At 46.7% G+C, this 17,768-nt stretch overlaps 10 protein-coding genes across 10 annotated transcripts; 5 read left to right on the forward strand and 5 right to left on the reverse strand.

The window, feature by feature from the left end:
- Positions 1-434: 434 nt before the first annotated feature.
- AGABI2DRAFT_206002 (hypothetical protein) lies at positions 435-2,534 on the forward strand. The gene is made up of 5 exons (XM_006461881.1): positions 435-682; positions 738-1,005; positions 1,056-1,161; positions 1,216-1,439; positions 1,492-2,534. Exons 1-5 carry the CDS (start codon positions 439-441, stop codon positions 2,495-2,497), a joined length of 1,848 nt encoding a protein of 615 aa, XP_006461944.1. The 5' UTR covers positions 435-438; the 3' UTR covers positions 2,498-2,534.
- A 134-nt stretch (positions 2,535-2,668) lies between these two features.
- Positions 2,669-3,613, reverse strand: AGABI2DRAFT_206005 (hypothetical protein; the record flags this gene model as incomplete). The annotated part of the gene is made up of 5 exons (XM_006461882.1): positions 2,669-2,877; positions 2,933-3,037; positions 3,090-3,311; positions 3,361-3,466; positions 3,516-3,613. 5 exons carry the CDS (start codon positions 3,611-3,613, stop codon positions 2,794-2,796), a joined length of 615 nt encoding a protein of 204 aa, XP_006461945.1. The 3' UTR covers positions 2,669-2,793.
- A 39-nt stretch (positions 3,614-3,652) lies between these two features.
- Positions 3,653-6,413, forward strand: AGABI2DRAFT_206006 (hypothetical protein; the record flags this gene model as incomplete). The annotated part of the gene is made up of 13 exons (XM_006461883.1): positions 3,653-3,864; positions 3,922-4,251; positions 4,311-4,420; positions 4,471-4,622; positions 4,676-4,918; positions 4,966-5,207; positions 5,260-5,395; positions 5,455-5,652; positions 5,704-5,748; positions 5,799-5,893; positions 5,951-6,226; positions 6,281-6,301; positions 6,357-6,413. Coding segments are annotated over 13 exons (2,117 nt in total), but the record flags the coding sequence as incomplete, so codon positions are not given.
- A 300-nt stretch (positions 6,414-6,713) lies between these two features.
- Positions 6,714-7,746, reverse strand: AGABI2DRAFT_143682 (hypothetical protein; the record flags this gene model as incomplete). The annotated part of the gene is made up of 2 exons (XM_006461884.1): positions 6,714-7,182; positions 7,388-7,746. The coding sequence occupies 2 exons, from the start codon at positions 7,744-7,746 to the stop codon at positions 6,714-6,716; spliced, it is 828 nt and encodes a 275-aa protein (XP_006461947.1).
- Positions 7,747-7,841: 95 nt separating this feature from the next.
- Positions 7,842-8,933, reverse strand: AGABI2DRAFT_193297 (hypothetical protein). The gene is made up of 4 exons (XM_006461885.1): positions 8,690-8,933; positions 8,499-8,633; positions 8,339-8,448; positions 7,842-8,291 (listed from the first exon to the last, which is right to left on the reverse strand). Exons 1-4 carry the CDS (start codon positions 8,806-8,808, stop codon positions 7,873-7,875), a joined length of 783 nt encoding a protein of 260 aa, XP_006461948.1. The 5' UTR covers positions 8,809-8,933; the 3' UTR covers positions 7,842-7,872.
- Positions 8,934-9,009: 76 nt separating this feature from the next.
- AGABI2DRAFT_193298 (hypothetical protein) lies at positions 9,010-10,528 on the forward strand. Its single transcript, XM_006461886.1, has 5 exons — positions 9,010-9,119; positions 9,172-9,295; positions 9,351-9,758; positions 9,818-10,112; positions 10,167-10,528. The coding sequence occupies exons 1-5, from the start codon at positions 9,088-9,090 to the stop codon at positions 10,244-10,246; spliced, it is 939 nt and encodes a 312-aa protein (XP_006461949.1). The 5' UTR covers positions 9,010-9,087; the 3' UTR covers positions 10,247-10,528.
- A 173-nt stretch (positions 10,529-10,701) lies between these two features.
- AGABI2DRAFT_118801 (hypothetical protein) lies at positions 10,702-14,307 on the reverse strand (the record flags this gene model as incomplete). Its single annotated transcript, XM_006461887.1, has 23 exons — positions 10,702-10,854; positions 10,922-11,241; positions 11,297-11,395; positions 11,463-11,700; positions 11,757-11,782; positions 11,836-11,975; positions 12,037-12,107; positions 12,168-12,255; positions 12,304-12,381; positions 12,431-12,444; positions 12,495-12,626; positions 12,688-12,717; positions 12,767-12,805; positions 12,858-12,979; positions 13,035-13,127; positions 13,188-13,263; positions 13,318-13,425; positions 13,475-13,491; positions 13,546-13,562; positions 13,620-13,669; positions 13,723-13,826; positions 13,884-13,960; positions 14,009-14,307. The coding sequence occupies 23 exons, from the start codon at positions 14,305-14,307 to the stop codon at positions 10,702-10,704; spliced, it is 2,391 nt and encodes a 796-aa protein (XP_006461950.1).
- Positions 14,308-14,989: 682 nt separating this feature from the next.
- On the forward strand, positions 14,990-15,248 carry AGABI2DRAFT_136831 (hypothetical protein; the record flags this gene model as incomplete). Its single annotated transcript, XM_006461888.1, has 2 exons — positions 14,990-15,059; positions 15,118-15,248. The coding sequence occupies 2 exons, from the start codon at positions 14,990-14,992 to the stop codon at positions 15,246-15,248; spliced, it is 201 nt and encodes a 66-aa protein (XP_006461951.1).
- A 182-nt stretch (positions 15,249-15,430) lies between these two features.
- AGABI2DRAFT_54808 (hypothetical protein) lies at positions 15,431-15,983 on the reverse strand (the record flags this gene model as incomplete). The annotated part of the gene is made up of 2 exons (XM_006461889.1): positions 15,431-15,598; positions 15,654-15,983. Coding segments are annotated over 2 exons (498 nt in total), but the record flags the coding sequence as incomplete, so codon positions are not given.
- A 685-nt stretch (positions 15,984-16,668) lies between these two features.
- AGABI2DRAFT_186037 (hypothetical protein) lies at positions 16,669-17,667 on the forward strand (the record flags this gene model as incomplete). The annotated part of the gene is made up of 3 exons (XM_006461890.1): positions 16,669-16,956; positions 17,006-17,350; positions 17,401-17,667. 3 exons carry the CDS (start codon positions 16,669-16,671, stop codon positions 17,665-17,667), a joined length of 900 nt encoding a protein of 299 aa, XP_006461953.1.
- Positions 17,668-17,768: the final 101 nt, after the last annotated feature.

Genomic DNA, 17,768 nt, shown 5'->3' on the forward strand with positions numbered 1-17,768 from the left:
CGGCCCGGGAATAAAAAAACTCCTCGTTGTCGTCGGACACCATCTTCAGCAGTGGAGGGGAGAGCCGATTCGTCCTGCTTGTATCGCAAAGTTCAGTCCGATTTCGAATAGCAGCAGGTGGAGAGCAATGGAAATGTCGTGAACAATCCTCGACACCGCGGCTGGCACACCGCATGATGAAGAAAACCAAGTCCGAGAAGCCCGAGGCGGTGCCTAGGACTCATTTCAGGAGGTTAAGATGAAGCCCGATGAAGCAGGATGAAGCTGCTGCTTATAATTAGGAACTTAAGAATGAGTGCGATGCTCACGGCACCGCACAATGATCGCATGGCTCATGATCATCGATCATTGATCGTAATTTGTTTGTTTCGGAGATTTGTGCCAAATAATGGTATGACTTCACTTCGATTAACATTTCTACCTCAGTCAATGATCTAGATGCGAGGCTACCACTTCATAATATCTCTAAGAATCACAGAAGACACACAGGAATCTCAAGCTTTCACTCCGAAACACATCTTTCAACACCTTCCTCGTTCCAAATCATCACGAATCGTTTCCCTACACTCACGAGACAAAAGCGATCACCGTTTTGGACCGCTACGAATAGACTGGATGGATTTTGAAATTGATGGGGCGACAGATAGGAGGCCGTTTGGGAAGGAGAAACAATCCAAAAGAGGTAACAATCGAAAGAAAAACGTCCAGGTTTTTATTAAATTATTAAACATTTTCAGGTCCTGCGGAGGCGACGTTTGTTTCTAAACCCCGTAGCAAGTTTGGTAGTACTGATTTACCTGAAGGGGTCATTCATATCTTTCGCGATGCCGAGAATAAACCATCACCTGAAGAACTTACGAAGCCTACAACGGAACCGCTACCTCAGGATGAGGATGCTGGAGTGACATTGGGTGTACTTGCAATACCCTCTTGGATGACTTCCTCGGACTTTCTTGATTTTATTGGTCCTGCCGTTGAGGGTATTGCGCACCTGCGTTTAATTCGGTTTGTCTTCCTTTTAAGGGCTTATCGAAGCTTAACCACTCATTTCTCAGAGATTCTGAGCCGAATCGGTCTATTGGACTAATTCGATTCACAAATCCAGCTGACGCTGCAGACTTTATTGAGATATATAACGGAAAACAGTTCAATTCCTTGGAGGTATATTGCTTATCGTTCGACCAAGCTTGTTCGCTAATCGTTGTTACAATTTAGCCCGAAATATGCCAAGTCGTCCATGTCCTCTCGGTTCAAATTGAGCCAGATGACGTTTTATCCCAGGCCATTTCACGAATGAGCAGCACGTATGGACCTGCCTACGAGCTTCCTTCGTGTCCCGTATGCCTGGATCGCATGGATTCTGCTGTCACTGGTCTCATCACCGTCCCTTGTTCGCATACATTTCACTGTACTTGTTTGAGTAAATGGGGAGATAGCCGGTAAGCGATTTCTGTTGTCTTTTAAATCAAGTATATCTGACTCTGTGAACAGATGTCCAATATGTCGTTATTCACAAAATATAATGACCTCGCATCTTTCTTCCTCAGCGAACCGACTATCACGACCACCACCTTTCAGTATTTCATCATCAAGCTCTCCATCTACTTGTTCCGAATGTCCTTCCGTCACGAATTTATGGATTTGTCTTATATGCGGAAATATTGGATGTGGCCGGTATGGACGTGCGCATGCTCATGCACATTATCAAGCGACGACACATCTATATGCGTTGGAGCTCGAGACGCAGAGGGTTTGGGATTATGCTGGTGACGGATACGTTCACCGTCTCATTCAAAATAAAGCAGATGGGAAATTGGTTGAACTCCCAAGTGCGGCTTCCTCTGTGGGCAGAGGAGCGCCTTCAAGAGAAGGAGGAGAGGGAGGATTGGGACCAAGTCAAAGTGATGCTTTGACAGCTGAAAAAATCGAGGCGATTGGAATTGAATATTCGTATCTCCTCACTTCGCAATTGGATTCCCAGCGCGCGTATTATGAAGAGCAGAATACGCAGCTTCAGACTCAGTTGGCGGAGTTGAAGGATGCCATGGAACAGATGAAAGTAGAGAGGGAACATCAGAAAATGTTGGAAGAGGAGAAGGAGGCGCGACGACAAGAGGAAATTGCGAAAGTGATAGAAGCAGCGGAGAAGGGCAAGACCAAGGCAGAACAGAGAGCAGATCGAATGAGAGATCTTGCGAAAACGTTGGATAAAGAGCTGAAGGAGGAGAGGGCCGTATCGGAGGGGTTGATGCAAAACATCAACTCCATGAAAGATAGGTTGAATATGGCGGAGGTGGGGCAGAACGAGTCTTCGGAGAAAATTCAAGAACTACAGGAGCAAGTACGAGATTTGATGTTTTTCTTGGAAGCCAATACGAAGATTGAGCAGGGTGGAGGGGTGGAGGCAGAGGCTGCTGGGGGTTCGATTGAAATCAGGACCGACCCTCGTACTAATTCTGATGCGAGGAAGAAAAAGGGGAAAGGGAAGAAACAATAAGAGCCAAGGAACTCGATATTTGACTTGGATTGCATGGCCCTGTCTGTTGGCTTCTTGGGCCTATACGAAGCATACTACTCAAACCTCCTCCTGGAATAAAGATCGATCTAGCGAGGTACTGTCTCTGTTTAATGCCACATCTTCTGTCGCTTACTATAAGGAAGGGTTTTTCAGGATTTTTGTTTGCTCACAAATTGCAAACATATTCCGTCTTATTCTAGACTTGAAAAATTAAATTACATAGGAGGGGTATATGGGTTTCTGAGACAGTACAAAAAATACAGCGCGATGTCTCTTCAGTGTTGCTTGAGGGTATTTGCAGTCTGAACGGTCCAGTCCTCGATGGCATTCATGGGTAGCTTTTCGAATTGGGCGAGTGACTGTGAATATGGTCAGCGCTGAAAGTGACTCTCAAGCGGAAGGACAAGGGCACACATTGTCGAGCTTTTGGAGGAGTTCGTATTGGCGGCGGTAGGCCTCGTCTCTTGCGTTGATGTCTTCCTCTAGTTGAGCTTGTAGCTGTCTGTTCTTTTCTTCACGCTTTTGAAACATGAGCATAGCGTATATTTCTCTTGTGAAAAGGTGAAATTACTTTGGCGAGATTCTCGCGTAGTTGTGCAACTTGAGATTCGAGGAAGGGAATCATGTGAGCATTTCTGGGTCGACGGTCCTCCCTCCAGACGCTGTTTGAGACTTCGCCGCTTTCTTTACGCGCCTCTGCCTCTCTGACGAGTTTGTGGAGGATGTCGATGTTCTTTGGAATGTCGACGTTCTCTTCGCTGTGGTACTTTTGAAAGAGTTTTATGATGTCATCCTGCCAAGGGAATTAGATTTGGAGGAGGAGTTGAAGATAAATCGAGTACTTTATCTAGTTTTTCTATGTAGTCCTGGGTGACTTTGAAGGTGATCTGTGCCTCTTTCTCTTCCTTCTCGACGTAAGTTGGAAAGCATTCGGTAAAGTCTTGGAATCTGCGCTCGATATGGGATGGCGTGAAATCAATGAAAGACAAATACGCACGTCCACTTGCGCGAAGAGCGTTCGATTGCGAGCTGGAGGGCAGCCTTGAAGGAGAGCCAACGCCTGCTGCCGTGTTGCTCGTCAAAGAGGGCATCCATCCTAGTCAGTCACGTGTGACCGGTCCTCCTTGTGCTCCTGCATGGATGAAGACGCAGCAAACGAGCGCAACAGGCCGCGGGCGTCGATTTCGTCCTTCATTCTCATCTCCATCATCCTCTTCCTCCTCACCTCCCACAATGGCGACGAGTTTCTAGCCAGACATCACTACCAGGACGCCCTCCAAGCCCTCAACCACCAGCTCTCAAACTACACTGCCTGGTCAAACGGCACCGCTTCCAACTTTACTATGGTAGCTAGCCATGTCTCTGCGCTGCATGTATGCGCTTTCATATCATGCCCCTCCTAGCCTGAACACGATCTTACTCTCCCCCCCTTGCTGGATGTCTTCCAAATCAAAGGTCGCACCCTGAATCCACTTCGAGAATCTTACTATCCCAATATCACTGGCTACGTACGAGGCGATGCACAGTTCTATAACATTACACCAGCATCGCTCCAAAAGAACGACTCGCTACCGTGGAAATCCTTGGCGGAACAATACATGACTGGAACGAATCTCACCGCCGCCTTCGAAAAGGCTTCCACTTGGAACTGGACCGCTTCTACCAAGATGGTCATGAATTTGCATGAAAAGAGACCTCCTCTTCCTTCGCAGCAGGTTTCGGATGACCTAAAGGTGTACGCCGTGCTGATTTACTCCGTCGTGTGACCCAAAAATACTAAGGCCACATCGAGGCCCGGATGGAATTGGTAGATGAAGGGACGCAGGAAACGCTACTGTTGGAATTTGATGGTGTCCATTTCCTGTCTGAAGGATCCATTGTTGGCCTCGTCGAACCGCACGGGTTGGTATACTCCTTTCCTCTCGAAGTTTTCTCCTCTCATTGACGTCCAGCCAAGCCATTGATATTCGTCTACTGCCATCAATAGTGCCTTCAGAACACATGAACGAGACGGCTCAAATCATTGCCCCACAACTTGAAACTAAGATTAATAAGTTAAAGACCATGATTGACGATGGCTTAATCGACAATGAATCCACTAATGGTAAGTGATTTCTCTAGATAATTCCTTTTCACGTTCGCCTCATTGTGTTACAGACGATGACCCCAAGTCGACGTGCCCATTCACCTTCCATGCCCAACTCCACCCTGCACCTGTCCCCGACAAACTTATGCAAGATTTCGAGAGTGAGCTACAAAACCCCACCGGTATATCGACGGTAAAGCCTCCCCAATTAGCATTAAGTGCTGTCCTACTCAGCAAGGAATGTGGGATTATCTACGAGATACATAGTACTCAAACCTTGAGATCCCAGGCTTTCTTTAGCAAGATGACCACTTGTATGTGATTGACAAGATTTTACTGTCCGAAACTCAGTGTCTTTTAGATGGAGCCTTGTCTGTTTTCGCATATGGGATTGCTCTCTTGGTATTTGTACGCCAAGTTGAACGTAGTCGGACACCGTCCGGAGTCTCTAGGGTTTCAAGATGGACATTCCTCGTTAATGCTACGATTGATGCTGTTTGCTTTGCGGGCCATATCACGTTTGCTATTCTCGCCGAGGGAAGAGCTTCCCTCGCACTTATGGCCACGGCGTTTTTATCCTGCATCCTGTTCATTCAAGAAGCGGTAGGTGATCAGGCTCAAGGATGTGACGTATGCTGATATGTAGTGACGTTAGCAATTCGCTGCTTTGATCTTTCAAATTCAAGGACCTGAATCTACACCGACGCCTCCTCCAAGAGATGACGAAGCACACGCATCTTTCTTCCGATTTTTTATACATCATGTGCGAACGGATCCTCAAGCGAGACTCTGTGCGATATACTCTTCCTATAGCTGTCTTTTTGACTTTGCTGACATCATGGTGTATTAGGGATTATGATGTTCCTGTTCTTGACTGTACTTGTCCGAGTGATTTTGTCACCTGCACTATCGTTGTTTTTCGTTATTGCGACATATTCACTTATCTGGTTTCCACAAATTTGGAGATCGGCAAAGAAAGGAAGAACGAGTGGATTATCAGCGGAGTATGTGTTTGGAACAACCTTTTGTAGGTTGGCAGGGGCATTGTGTAAGTCTGATTTATAGTTTGCTATGCTTTTACTGATGACATCACATGCAGATTTTTTGACTTGTCCGAATAACGTCTTGGATGTCCAACCAAGAGGTAAGAATGGTTTGGAGGTACAGGAATTTAGTTGAATTCATATATTCTAGACTGGGCCCATTGGTTTGCACTCGGAGTAATATTCCAAGCTTGTATCATCATGTTGCAAGAACGATTTGGAGCATCATTCTTCCTTCCCCACAAGGTTTGTTCTCCCTCACTTCAACAAAAAAAAATATGCTTATATCGCTTTGTTATTTAGTATCGAGCCGTTGTGGAGCACGATTATCATCCTCTATTGCCACTTCCAGACGCAGAAGCACCAGAAAAATCCCTGGGAGATTGTTCGATCTGCATGGAGCCTATCTACGTTAATCCTTCTCTGATGTCAAAGGTATCTCAAGGGCAAGAATCTGGCGTTGACGGTGAAGGTGTAGGAGGGGGATTGAAAGGGAGTGCGAGTGGGTTTTTGATGCATATGGGTGTTGGTGGATCGGGTAGGAAAGAGTATAGCTTGGCACCGTGTCATCATTTATTCGTGAGTTTGTGATTTTGTTTTTTTTTGGTGTGAGTATACTGAACTAGTGGTTAGCATACGGAATGTTTGGAAAAGGTGAGGATCATTGACTTGGTTATTATATCTCATTGCTAATTGACTCTATTTCCAGTGGATTGCGATAAAAACAATCTGTCCGCAATGTCGTCGTTCATTACCACCACTCTAATTTTTTCTTTTAATTTCGCGGACTTGCACTGCTCTCTAATTTCATACATATACTGTAATTTTACTTCTAGGCCCGCACACCATTTGTACTGTATACTTGATATATTCGATCGACTCATAGATGACTCGGGAAGAGGACAGGAAAATATAAATTTATGATGAACAGCTTTTTCTAGTTCGTACATGTCCAAAAATCTAGGTGCGAATAGGTTATATACAATCTACAATCCGACGATTCTAACAAAACATGTAAGATCTTGCTATGTAGATGATAAACAAACATACGTTTCACACAAATATCCTACTGAGACGACCAAACATCCCTCTTATACTCCGCAATCATATCCACACTAATCATTTTCAAACCCCAACGATCAGCAAAAGCACGACAATCATCTCTCCTCGCCATACTCCCCATCACATCATCATTCACCAATTCACACAACACACCAGCTTGAGATTGATGTGTCAAAAGACAAAGATCGACACTGGCTTCGGTATGACCTTTACGTGTAAGTACGCCACCTTCACGAGCACGGAGAGGGACCATGTGGCCTGGACGTGCGAAATCGGATGAGAGAGTTGTGGGTGAGGCGAGGGAACGGACGGTTAAAGAACGGTCGTGTGCGGATATTCCGGTTGTAGTGCCGTGTTTGTAGTCGACGGTGACGGTGTAGGCTGTTTTGTGACGGTCTTGGTTGTCTGGGACCATCATTGGGATGTCGAGTTCGGCTAATCGGGAACCGGGGAGGGCACAACAGATATATCCACTGAAAGAATTAATTAGTAAATAACGTAATTGCATTTGGGGGCTTGAAAATGATATGTGGTATGGGTGCATTGTGCACATGATTAAATTGCTTGACTAAGACGGGAACCGAATAACCGAGGGTAACAATGAATCATAAAGCGGGTAGGTAGAGAAAGAAGAAGAAGAAAAGAAGACTGTGGTGGTAAGAAAAAGTTTTAACGTACCTGGTATATTTGATCATCCAAGCCATCTTCTCCGGCGTACATTGACTACCAGAGATGATAAGATCACCTTCATTCTCTCGATTCTCATCGTCCATCACAACGAGGAATTCACCATTTGTGAAAGCCTCTAAAGCTTCGGACATGGAATCGAATGAGAAAGCGGTTCGTTTGGGTGCTTCGACTTGTTTAGGACGCCATGTTTGTTGGTTCGTCTGAGGAGGAGGAGAAGTTGTGGTCGTAGAAGGGACAGAGGAGCTAGAGATTATAGGGGAATTTGTATTGAAACCGTGTTTGTGAATATGGGGGGATGTGCTGCCGCCGAGGGAGACTGGGTTGTGTGCGACGGCGACTGGAGACATTTTGGATGACCGGGTGAAATGGAGAGAAAAGCGGAGGACTCGGGGTACTTATTTCGAGTTCCAAAATGATATTGCTCAGAGTCTGGGAATAATATACCATATCTGTAATAAAGTGCTTATATGTATTCATAGCTCTACATGATGGTCAATTTCTACAGTAGGTGACTCAGGGATGGCTGCGACTGTCGATGAGGTGACTTCAGCGATAGATGACGTCGGCACGTCTAGTATACTTGGTAAAGTGCTTGTTATGGCGGCAGTAATTGAGGCACGCCCTTCTTCCACGACTTTCATGACGTCCTGTTTTTGAGGACGCGGGATGAATCTGGTCCACCAGAGTGCAATCCGCAGCCCACGGTCAATAAATCGTTGTTTGAGAATAAAGAGGACGACGAGGATGAAGAAGAGGAAAGCGGATAAGATGATAATACGGTCAAGCCAGTCGGCTTTTTCCAGGGCTGTGATGAGCTGCTTGGAGGTGAGCATGAGGGAGTTGAGGGAGTCATGAGTCTGTGAAGTGGCACGAAGCATCGCAGTCGAGTCGTCTAGGAACAATATCAGTGAGTGCCTTGATGTGGATGATAGGCCTTACCGAGCATCTGAGTGGTGAGAACCGAGCGCTCGAGTTCGCCTTGCATGAGTGTGATGGTGCGGCGGAGGGCCTCGGTGACGTTGTCATTCGCTTCCATAAGCGCGTCATCGCTAAACATCGAGTCTTTGAATGTGCTCAGAGTGCAAACTGAACAACTTACGTGACTTTTTCACTGAATGACTGCTTCTCCTTGACTGCCGAAGAGTGAAACAACTCTTCCCGGGCATGACTGGCATTCTTCGAGTCTATAGCCTTTTTAGACGCCAGCAACGCAGCACGAGTGTCTCTTCGCAGCCTGTGCTTGTCGTGGCCCGGTGAGAAGGGGAGGGGGAGGCAAAGTGCGGTGCATACTGCAGAAGAGAGTCCCGCATGTCGTTTACAGCGAGCTCAAGCTCGTTCCTGGCCTGTTCGTCCTGCTGGTCGCCAATGGCCACTGCGAGTTCCTCGACGAGTCGGCTGACGGTGTCCATGTCCTCGCGGAGCTCGAGGGAGAGCTGGTTGTGGTCTGCAAGCGAGGAGGAGCATGCTCTGAGGCGGGGAAGCTGGAAGGCGGCGATGTCGTGAATTCTGCGCCGGGCGGTCTCCACGGTCTCGTCCAGCATTTCTCTGCAAGCGACATAGGCGTCCCAAAAAGGCAAGAGGGTGCTTCCGGAATGAGCCGGGCCTGTGTTCTTTCAAATTTCCGGCAACATTGCCAGCAGCCTGCGCTTCTTCTCTCCGCCCTCCATCTCCTCTTTTCTTCTTCCTCCATGACTTCTCCTTCCGGTAAATGGGACGCTAGGTGCGTGTTTTCTCGTCCTCATCCTCTCTTTCCTCTCCTCACCTTGCTCTAGGTACCTCGGGCCTGTTCCCCACGACGGTTCCTACTATGCAAAGTGCATGCTCGGTGGTGTCCTGGCTTGCGGCTTCACTCACGCCGGTATCACTCCTCTCGATGTTGCCAAGTGTAACATGCAGGTCTGTATTCGACACCGTTCGGCATTTTTTTGTTTTGCTCACTTCCCTTCCTCAGGTCAACCCCGTCAAGTACTCTGCCCTCGGCGGTACTCTCAAAACACTCGTTGCAGAGGAGGGTTCAAAGGGTATCTGGAAAGGCCTCGGTCCCACTTTTGTCGGCTACTCCCTCCAGGGCATGTTCAAGTATGGTCTCTATGAAGTTTTCAAAGATGCCTACATGAACTTGGCTGGTGAAGACCTCTCCAACAAGTACAAGCCTGCTATCTGGCTTGCTGGTTCTGCCTCGGCCGAGGTTTTCGCTGACATTGCCCTCTGCCCTCTGGAAATGACAAAAGTCAAGATTCAAACTAGCCCTACCGGAACCTTCCCCATTCCTTTTGGCGCTGCTCTCACCGAGATGAGCAAGACCAAGGCGTCAACAAGGTACCCCTTTGGCTCTCTCGTACCTTTGTGGTCGCGTCAGGTAAGGCCGAGATATTTTTACCTTGTTCAATTGGCAAATTGACGCGATCGACCCTGTAGATCCCTTATACTATGGCCAAGTTCTTCTTCTTTGAGAAGATCGTCCAACTCTTCTACACCCACGTCTTCACCGAACCCAAAGAATCCTATGGCAAGACTACTCAACTCGGTGTTACCTTCTCTTCCGGTTATCTCGCTGGTGTTGTTTGCGCTATCGTCTCTCACCCTGCCGATTCCCTCGTATCTCAACTCGGCAAAGCTGAGAACAGGGGTAAGAGCATTGGTGCAATCTCCAAGGAGGTTGGTATCATGTCTCTCGCCACCAAGGGCCTCGGTACTCGTGTCATCATGATTGGTCAGTATCTACCTCCTCTGGCAAACTAAGCGGTGTACTCAATTTTCACCACAGGTACTCTTACTGGCTTCCAATGGTGGATCTATGATACCTTCAAATCCACTATGGGCATGGGTACCACTGGTGGCAAATAGATGGACTTTCCTCCTACCCGGCAAGATATACGTCTCACTATTCCTACTCGAGTATATTACCCATCCCCTATTCCCTCTCACACATCCATTAAAAGGATTAGGATATAGAGTCTTTTGCATTGCCGTTGTGTTTTTTTTTTCACGGTGCTGTATCGCCTTATTGTGGTATAGTGCATAGACTGGCATACTATATGAATAACGACGCTATTGCGATAATATTCAGAGTTTCCGCCGAGTAGAAAGTGCGTATCCGTTGATAGAAGCAAATTACGACAGCTTCGGATCAAGTCTCAACGGAAGAATCGGATCGAAAAAGAAGGCAGCCTGTTGGTGTTGAATGTTGAGATGCTTTGGTGGTTCATTGACAGCATGCGATTTGCGGTAACCGCATAGGAACGAACGTGCGTTCATACTCAGCATACACATCCAAAAAAAATCATAAGGGAATAAATAATCTATCTTGCTATACGCTCAGAAGAAGATGAAGGAGTCGGAGGATGTAATGCAGCAGCATGATCAAAGTGACTCGTCAACAACCTCGCTATATCTCTTTTCGTAACCATCCCCTCCAATCGACACCCCTCCGTAAACAAAATCTTTCGTACTTTCTGATGAAAAGTAGTAAGTAAGTAGGGGATAACAAATAATAGCGTATCCTTTAAAAAAAACACTTACCATTTGTTGAAACATGGTCACAACAAGTTGTCGTGGTACCTGTTTCCGAAGTTGTAACGTCGTACTATCCAGAGTCGAAGAAAAATCGATCGTCTCGATATTGGGTGATTGAGATTCGGATCTCGTCGTATCCACTGCTTCTGACCGGTTAATGAGTTCTGGAGAAGACGAAAGTGGTGAATGTGAATGTATGGATGAAGGAGTATCGTTTGATGTGTTAGAGTGAGCGGAAGAAGATAGAGGAGTTTTAGGTTTGGGTTTCGGTGGTGATGAGAAGGAGCATATGCTTGACAGAGGTTTTGGAGAACGTGGAAGCGCATCTGAAAGATGAAGATAGATAAATAATTGGGAACTGTTTAAAAGTAAACTCCTTACTCAAGATGCCTTGTAGTTTTTCTCGTGAAGCATATCCTACAAAGTCGGACCCACTAACGACAGGAAACCCAGAATATGAATACCGAGCCAGCATTTTCTCTGCAAAATGAAACGAACCACAATCAAAAAACGAAGGGACTCAAAAATTTTTTATCAGGAAGCATACCTAAATCATCAACGGTAACGGTAGAATCCTCAATTCTGACAAGTCTATCGGCAGCTTTCATTATATCTTCACCCGTAGTCGCATATGTGTCTTTAAAGTCAATTGGCGGTAACCATGGATATCGACGCATCGCAATCCAAACAGAATATATGCCATCCACACCTTGTGCATCCCCGATCCATTTGGCAATCATGACCACGATCATGATAGGTAGCACGTGTGAGAGAGCGCCAGTAAGCTGAGAAGGATGTTTAATATACATTCAATAGCGACTACTGCCGCGGCACATCTTACCTCGAATAAAATAACGACAAGGGAAACTAATCGCCGAAGGGAATCAGTTTGAAACAAGATCAGCGCCAGGCGAACGTACTGGTCATGCGAGTAACACCGCCCAGCATGGCAGCTGCCCCGATCACTGCATAGAAACCAGGGGATATACAGGCCACCGATGGATCAGGAGGGCAACTCTGGAATGCCCAAGCGTTTGGGTGTGAACGATATAAGATTTGCCTGGCAATGAGAATGGTTATTAGAAGGGGGGCGATTCAGAGTGTTTGAAAAAAGAACGAACATCATCAAACCGACCGCACGACCATAACAAGCACCCAAGGCAATAGTAGGCAGAAAAATACCAGCAGGAACCTATGATAACAATTGTCATGCAGGCCTTGTCTTCATTCCTAGCAAAAATGGATCACGTACCATTGTTCCAAAAGTCCATGAAGTGAACAGAAATTTCAAAATTGCAGTTAGAAGTAATAGAAAGATGTTCTGTTTAAAAGCGGTGGGACTACATGTGAGTTAGAATATGTTCGGGCCTAGAAATTAGGCGTCATACTTGCACAACCCATGATAATCTCCTTTGGTGGGATCGCATTCCTGAAATAAGTTCGCTACGAGCTCGGAGCTCTGTACCCTGTATTCATATAAAAAGAGTGTTTCATCGCATTGAGGATGATACATACCGCGCAAAAACAACCTAAAACAAAATGAGGACCGGAGGGAGGTTGACCATTGAATGTAACTTACAAGGTAGCTAACGGCAGCAGTAACCGCACTGACACAGACGACTTCGAGAATAGGCCAATCACGGATTGGACTGTTTTCTCGGTAGACCGCGATTCTGACATTCAATTTGATCAAGAGAGATCCAAAGATACCCTTATAAGGGGAGGGGATTAATGAGTAAAGATCGAATCTCGACGACCTGCATGAATCTCACTCCAGTGACTCCTAGGAACAACCAGGGGACCTAGATGGAATGGTGAATACGGTTCCGTATCTGACCTAGTCGGCCTTACCAATTCGAATGCTCTCCACGTATCATTTACAAAGGTAACCTGCCAACTTAACGTCAACGATTTTCCGGATGAATACGGACGAAAAACTGACTTGAAAAAGAACGAGTTTGGCGGTACCAAACGGATTGACCCATTGTAATCCGACCGCGGCTACGGCTGAGGCCACGAAACCCTTCCATAGAACCTCCGATTCATTCGAAAAGGTCTCTAGTTCTGTTCGAAATCAAAAACTGCAATCATTGCAACATTTTGACATCTCATTATTTACCTTCTAAGCCAAACAGAACACCACCTAGAGGACTACCGAAGGCGACAGAAACGCCTGCAGCCGCTGCTGCTGCGAGAAGTCGGCGTTTTGAAGCTAGAAATGAGATGATGTGAGCTCAGCAGGGAAGGGCAAGATTCGTGCCAAGTAGCGCACCTTCATTGTTTCGAAATTGCCTAAAAAGGCGCGAGAGTAGGAAGGCCAAGCAGCAAGAGACGTGCACCAAGGGACCCTTCGCGAGCCGTGCCTGAGTATCACAAAGCCTTGGTGGAATAGAACAGCATACCTCCTTGCCAAGTGATAAACCCGAAGCAACCGCAAGAGCAAGTCCGAGGGCTTTGATTAACAATGTCCACGGTGAAAGGAATGAATCTAGAACATAGCCTCCTAGAATCTATCCGACATTCGAACCCATATTTCATGATCGACCAGCAGAAACTTACAGCTTTAATTTCGGGGACTGAACGAATATTTTTTGTTAGCATATGTCAAGGAACGATAGTCGGAAACTGACTTCCTGTGTGGAATGCACTGCGTGGGTCTTGATTTCAGTTCATACAAACCTGCGTCTGGTAAGAGGGAGCTTACTATGGTGCATATGTGACGACGAGAATGGCCGCGCTAGCTGCGAAAGCAATCTGTCCCATTCCCATTAATATTGATACTCTTGCAACCGGCTGAAGTAGCTCACGGCAAGGGCGACATAGACGAAGGCTTGAAGCAACGATGAGCCAAATATCGAGCGAATGCCGAGATATGTGCTCCAAGACATCCAATCATGACAGACTTCCCCGGCTGAACAATCGTTGAGGTGGACAACAGTCACTAAGAACTCAAACGGTAGAGACGTACGATCGATTCCACTACAACAAGCGACTTGGTTGTAAAAGAAACCATACGAACAACGGCCTTCGCGAAGATCTCCCAACCTACATTTCATGCAGTAATCTGACTAGCTGTTAGTCTTAACGACATACCACTTTACAAGTACATCCAGCCAAGCTCCAGCTATTCCTACACCCAGACCTGTTAGAATGATCACGACCCAGCCGCGTGCAGCTTCAAATAAAGGTGAGAGGATGCCTCGTACACCTGCTTGAGATTTGAGTGTTTGCTGACGATCTCGATCCGCCATTTCCTCCTGTGGCCAATCAATGGAAGCTCCATCCTTGTACACTTTGGTATAATGTTGCTTGGACTGTGATAAAAGCTGGCCCTCATCTGTGAGTTCGTACTGTTCGCCTTCCAAATGTCGACCTGGGCTGTTTGGCCACATGGAGAGTGTCAAGTCAGGTACAGCAGTTATGACGTTTAATTATCATGTTTGGTCCACGCGTGTCATCTCAACAAACGCGTTTCTCGCTGTATGTCGCTGCCAACTTCACAACCGAATGCCTCTGCTGGTCCCTCGAACGCGCCCAAAGATGTCGAATCCATGTCCTCAATACTCATGGACCCCCTGAATGAACTGCAGAGCCTCTCTCAGACTCTTTTTCTTTCCCTTTCGCCACCACAAACGAAGCCTCCTCCACCGCCACCTCTGGAAGCCTTCCTGCGCTGCGATAGAACTCTAGCGGACGCGATAAATCTTGCCCAGACACATCAGATAAAACAACGACGGATTGAAGCGCTCGAAACTGAAATTTTGCGATTGGAAAATCAATGGAGAAAGATATGCGAGGAGCTTTCTAAAGGAAAAGACGAGCTCCAGGAATTGATAGAGGAAGGGGAGGAGAGACTTAAAGCCATAGAGCAGGCAAAGAAAGGTGCGAGTAATGATTTTACACGAGAGTCTACACTCTTACACGAACTCATTAGCATCTATACCCTATCCCGAACTATTGATTTATGCACAAAGTCTCAGCACCTTCACATCCGCCCCTCCCAACACGTCAGATCTCAACCTTCCTGGCCAACAACTGCCACTGTTCTTTCCTCCATATCCAAACGAAGAGAAAATGCGGCGGGGCCACCTCAACGTCGAAGCGCCCCTTGGCACTCTCGGAGAAACGCATTCAGTCGGTCGAGGTATGTTGCATGCTCTTTTCTCCTGAAAATGCGCTCACTTTTGTTCCCAAATTTTCAGCCGCTCCCACCACTGTCTCCCCCAAAATCGACTTCAATCAATATATGGGTGCAAACCCTTACCGACAAGACCGCGGCGCCCCTCAGCCGCAATTCTTTGACTTGGATTTGGACTTGAACCCGGATTTGTAAAGTAGCATGTATTAAATGGTCATTAGACACAGTCCGCCTGAACTTCATGGGTCAGCTTGAATGTGCTACGACGCTGGGACAGACGCCTTAGAAGATCCTTTACCAAGCTTCACGGCACTGGTCCATGCCTTGATCTGTCCCAGTGCAGATACCGATCTCTCACTCGATCCAACCTCCAAGTGTTTACTTGCATACACGTCAAGCTGCTGTCTGAAACCGAGGTTTGGACAAACGATTGGCCGCTTTTTTTGCACGAACGCAATGGCATTAGCACCCCGTATTTTCTTTGTGGCAATCAGGTATGCCGACACCACTGTTGCGCTTCGACTAATGCCCATGAGGCAATGAACCTCGATTTCGCGTGTTAGTTGCCACGCATCCCAGTAGCTAAGGACGGGAGCTCACGAGGACTTTGTGATTCTTGTCGGCTTCGAGGGCAGACTGAATAAAGTCTGTTGTTTTGTCGAGATGACACAGAATATCGGTGCTAGCGGTATCCCCTATATGTATGTGCAGCAGGTTGCCTTTTAGAACGACGTCAGGGATGTCTGGAGAATGGTCGAATACAGAAATAACATGAGTTATCCCAAGCTCTGTCAACCGTTTACTGTCGGTCGCAGCACCCCAGTTTCCGAGATATAGGCGATCAACGATGAGGTGGACAGGCTCGTTAGCCCCTGGTTGAACTGTCAGAGAGCGAGCGAGTTGCCATTTCTGCTGAGGGAAAGATAACATGCTATGGCCGAGTGCGCAAGTGCTGGTTGAGCGAAGAGTTTGGGCGCCAGCTCGACATACAGCGACAACTCGGTTGCCTTGATGGGGCTGTGTTAAGCTTGAGTCTGATCGGCTGCACGAACTCGTGATTGAGATAAGGGACTCAGGTGCATTGCATGATGCATCATTCATTTATTGACAGAATCCTCCATCCAAGTCCATCCACCGCTTCTTCTACCGAATTCATCATTTCGAAGCTTGACATTATCATCAAGGCCCGTGTAACACCATGCACTTAGCTGTTCTGTGCACTAAGTCTTATTTCACTCGGAGCTTGATATCAATCAAATTTAAATTCTGCGCCCAGTTTGACGGGAGACTGCACCTTACTACTGTATAGCCACGCAGCACTGAGTCTAAACCCTCCCTAATGTTGGTCCGTCTTCGTGCTCGGCTCGTCCTCGAAAACGCGCTCTCTTTGGGGCTTTGTCTTCTCATCGGGTATGTAGGAGGTACTGTCCATCGGTTTTTGAAAACTAAGTATAGCTCAGTTTAAGCTCGTATCTCGCCAACGTGGAGGTCGGCGGTAATACCTTATGATCATTTTCTGCAGTTCTGTACTCATGTGCTGCCAGCGCGATGGCTTTGGCAAAACCAAAATGCTTACATTCTCGCAAGTGCGCCTCCGCCGTCGCTCTTGCTTCTCATGTCTTATTCCTCTGCAGCTTTATACTGGATAGTCATGAATACCACACTGGTACTCATATCTTTCTGTTTCTACCATCTCGTCAGTGGGCGTCAAACACACAATGTCCCGTCATTCCCTATGCCAGATAAAAGGATGATCCTACATCCATACCAATGTACCAATGAAACCGGAGATCTGGTAGTCTGTTCCAAGGGGTCGTGTGCGGGATCATGGAAGCCACCAAGAGCGCATCACTGTTCAGTCTGTGGCGTCTGCAGATTGGAATTTGATCATCATTGCCCATGGGTTGTTTTATCCTCTGTTTCGAACAACATTTTGACTGATGCATAATCAGCTTGGCAATTGTGTCACTCTGGCAAGAATGAAACTATTCTTGTCTGTTTTATTCTTGACTCCAGCAGCGGTCATAATCGGTGTTCTTCCGGTGGCTGGGCTATTGTGGCACCAAGTCCTATATGTACTGCGAATATCAAAACAAGACATGGCGATACAGGAAATTTGGTGGACGAAAGCTTATTCTTGGGCGTTTGGTGGTCCACTCGGCAGATACGTCGTTGGTACGGTCCTAGGTTTTCGCGTCCTGGGAAAGCAATTACATGGAAAATCCATGCTGGAAGCTCCCCACTTGCTGGTACATTCAACAGCTCTCGTGGCGTTGATAGTCGGGATATTTTCTTTCGTAAGAAATCATTTCTCATTAATATTTAACTACGACTGATGTTGCCCAAGGTCCTGGCGCTGAAGATAACCAACCAGTTGTTGAATGGACTGACAACACTCGACGTACTACGACCTCCGACTTTAACAAAGTCGGACAAGAATTCGTTGGCATCTTTCCTTATCTGCGTCCCAAGCTTGTCTGTTTCTACGGAGGATACTTTAACACAGACGGTGATAAGTGTGCCTCTTGGAAGCCGCTTATACGATTTGGGATATCTAGGAAATCTTAAAACTTTCTGGAAGAGACCTTTTGTTCCTCCCCCGATTGAAAGGTAATATTATTTTTGTCTCTAGTTTCTTATACCTCGTGTCTTAATATTCTCCTTACAGTCATGACTTCGTTTGGCCGCTCATTGACCCAAAATTGATTCATGAAC

This window comes from Agaricus bisporus (assembly GCF_000300575.1).
Source record: "Agaricus bisporus var. bisporus H97 unplaced genomic scaffold AGABI2scaffold_6, whole genome shotgun sequence".
Classification (NCBI taxonomy): domain Eukaryota; kingdom Fungi; phylum Basidiomycota; class Agaricomycetes; order Agaricales; family Agaricaceae; genus Agaricus; species Agaricus bisporus.

Bases quoted from the DNA above. Each gene is read 5' to 3' on its own strand.
- AGABI2DRAFT_206002 (XM_006461881.1), top strand. From the start codon at position 439: ATGCGAGGCTACCACTTCATAATATCTCTAAGAATCACAGAAGACACA. The intron at 683-737 runs GTAACAATCGAA...AAACATTTTCAG, and splicing joins GGAGAAACAATCCAAAAGAG to GTCCTGCGGAGGCGACGTTT. The intron at 1,006-1,055 runs GTTTGTCTTCCT...CTCATTTCTCAG, and splicing joins GCGCACCTGCGTTTAATTCG to AGATTCTGAGCCGAATCGGT.
- AGABI2DRAFT_193297 (XM_006461885.1), bottom strand. From the start codon at position 8,808: ATGGACACCGTCAGCCGACTCGTCGAGGAACTCGCAGTGGCCATTGGC. The intron at 8,449-8,498 runs GTAAGTTGTTCA...CTCGATGTTTAG, and splicing joins TCATTCAGTGAAAAAGTCAC to CGATGACGCGCTTATGGAAG. The intron at 8,292-8,338 runs GTAAGGCCTATC...TATTGTTCCTAG, and splicing joins TCTCACCACTCAGATGCTCG to ACGACTCGACTGCGATGCTT.
- AGABI2DRAFT_193298 (XM_006461886.1), top strand. From the start codon at position 9,088: ATGACTTCTCCTTCCGGTAAATGGGACGCTAG. The intron at 9,759-9,817 runs GTAAGGCCGAGA...TCGACCCTGTAG, and splicing joins TACCTTTGTGGTCGCGTCAG to ATCCCTTATACTATGGCCAA. The intron at 10,113-10,166 runs GTCAGTATCTAC...TTTTCACCACAG, and splicing joins TACTCGTGTCATCATGATTG to GTACTCTTACTGGCTTCCAA.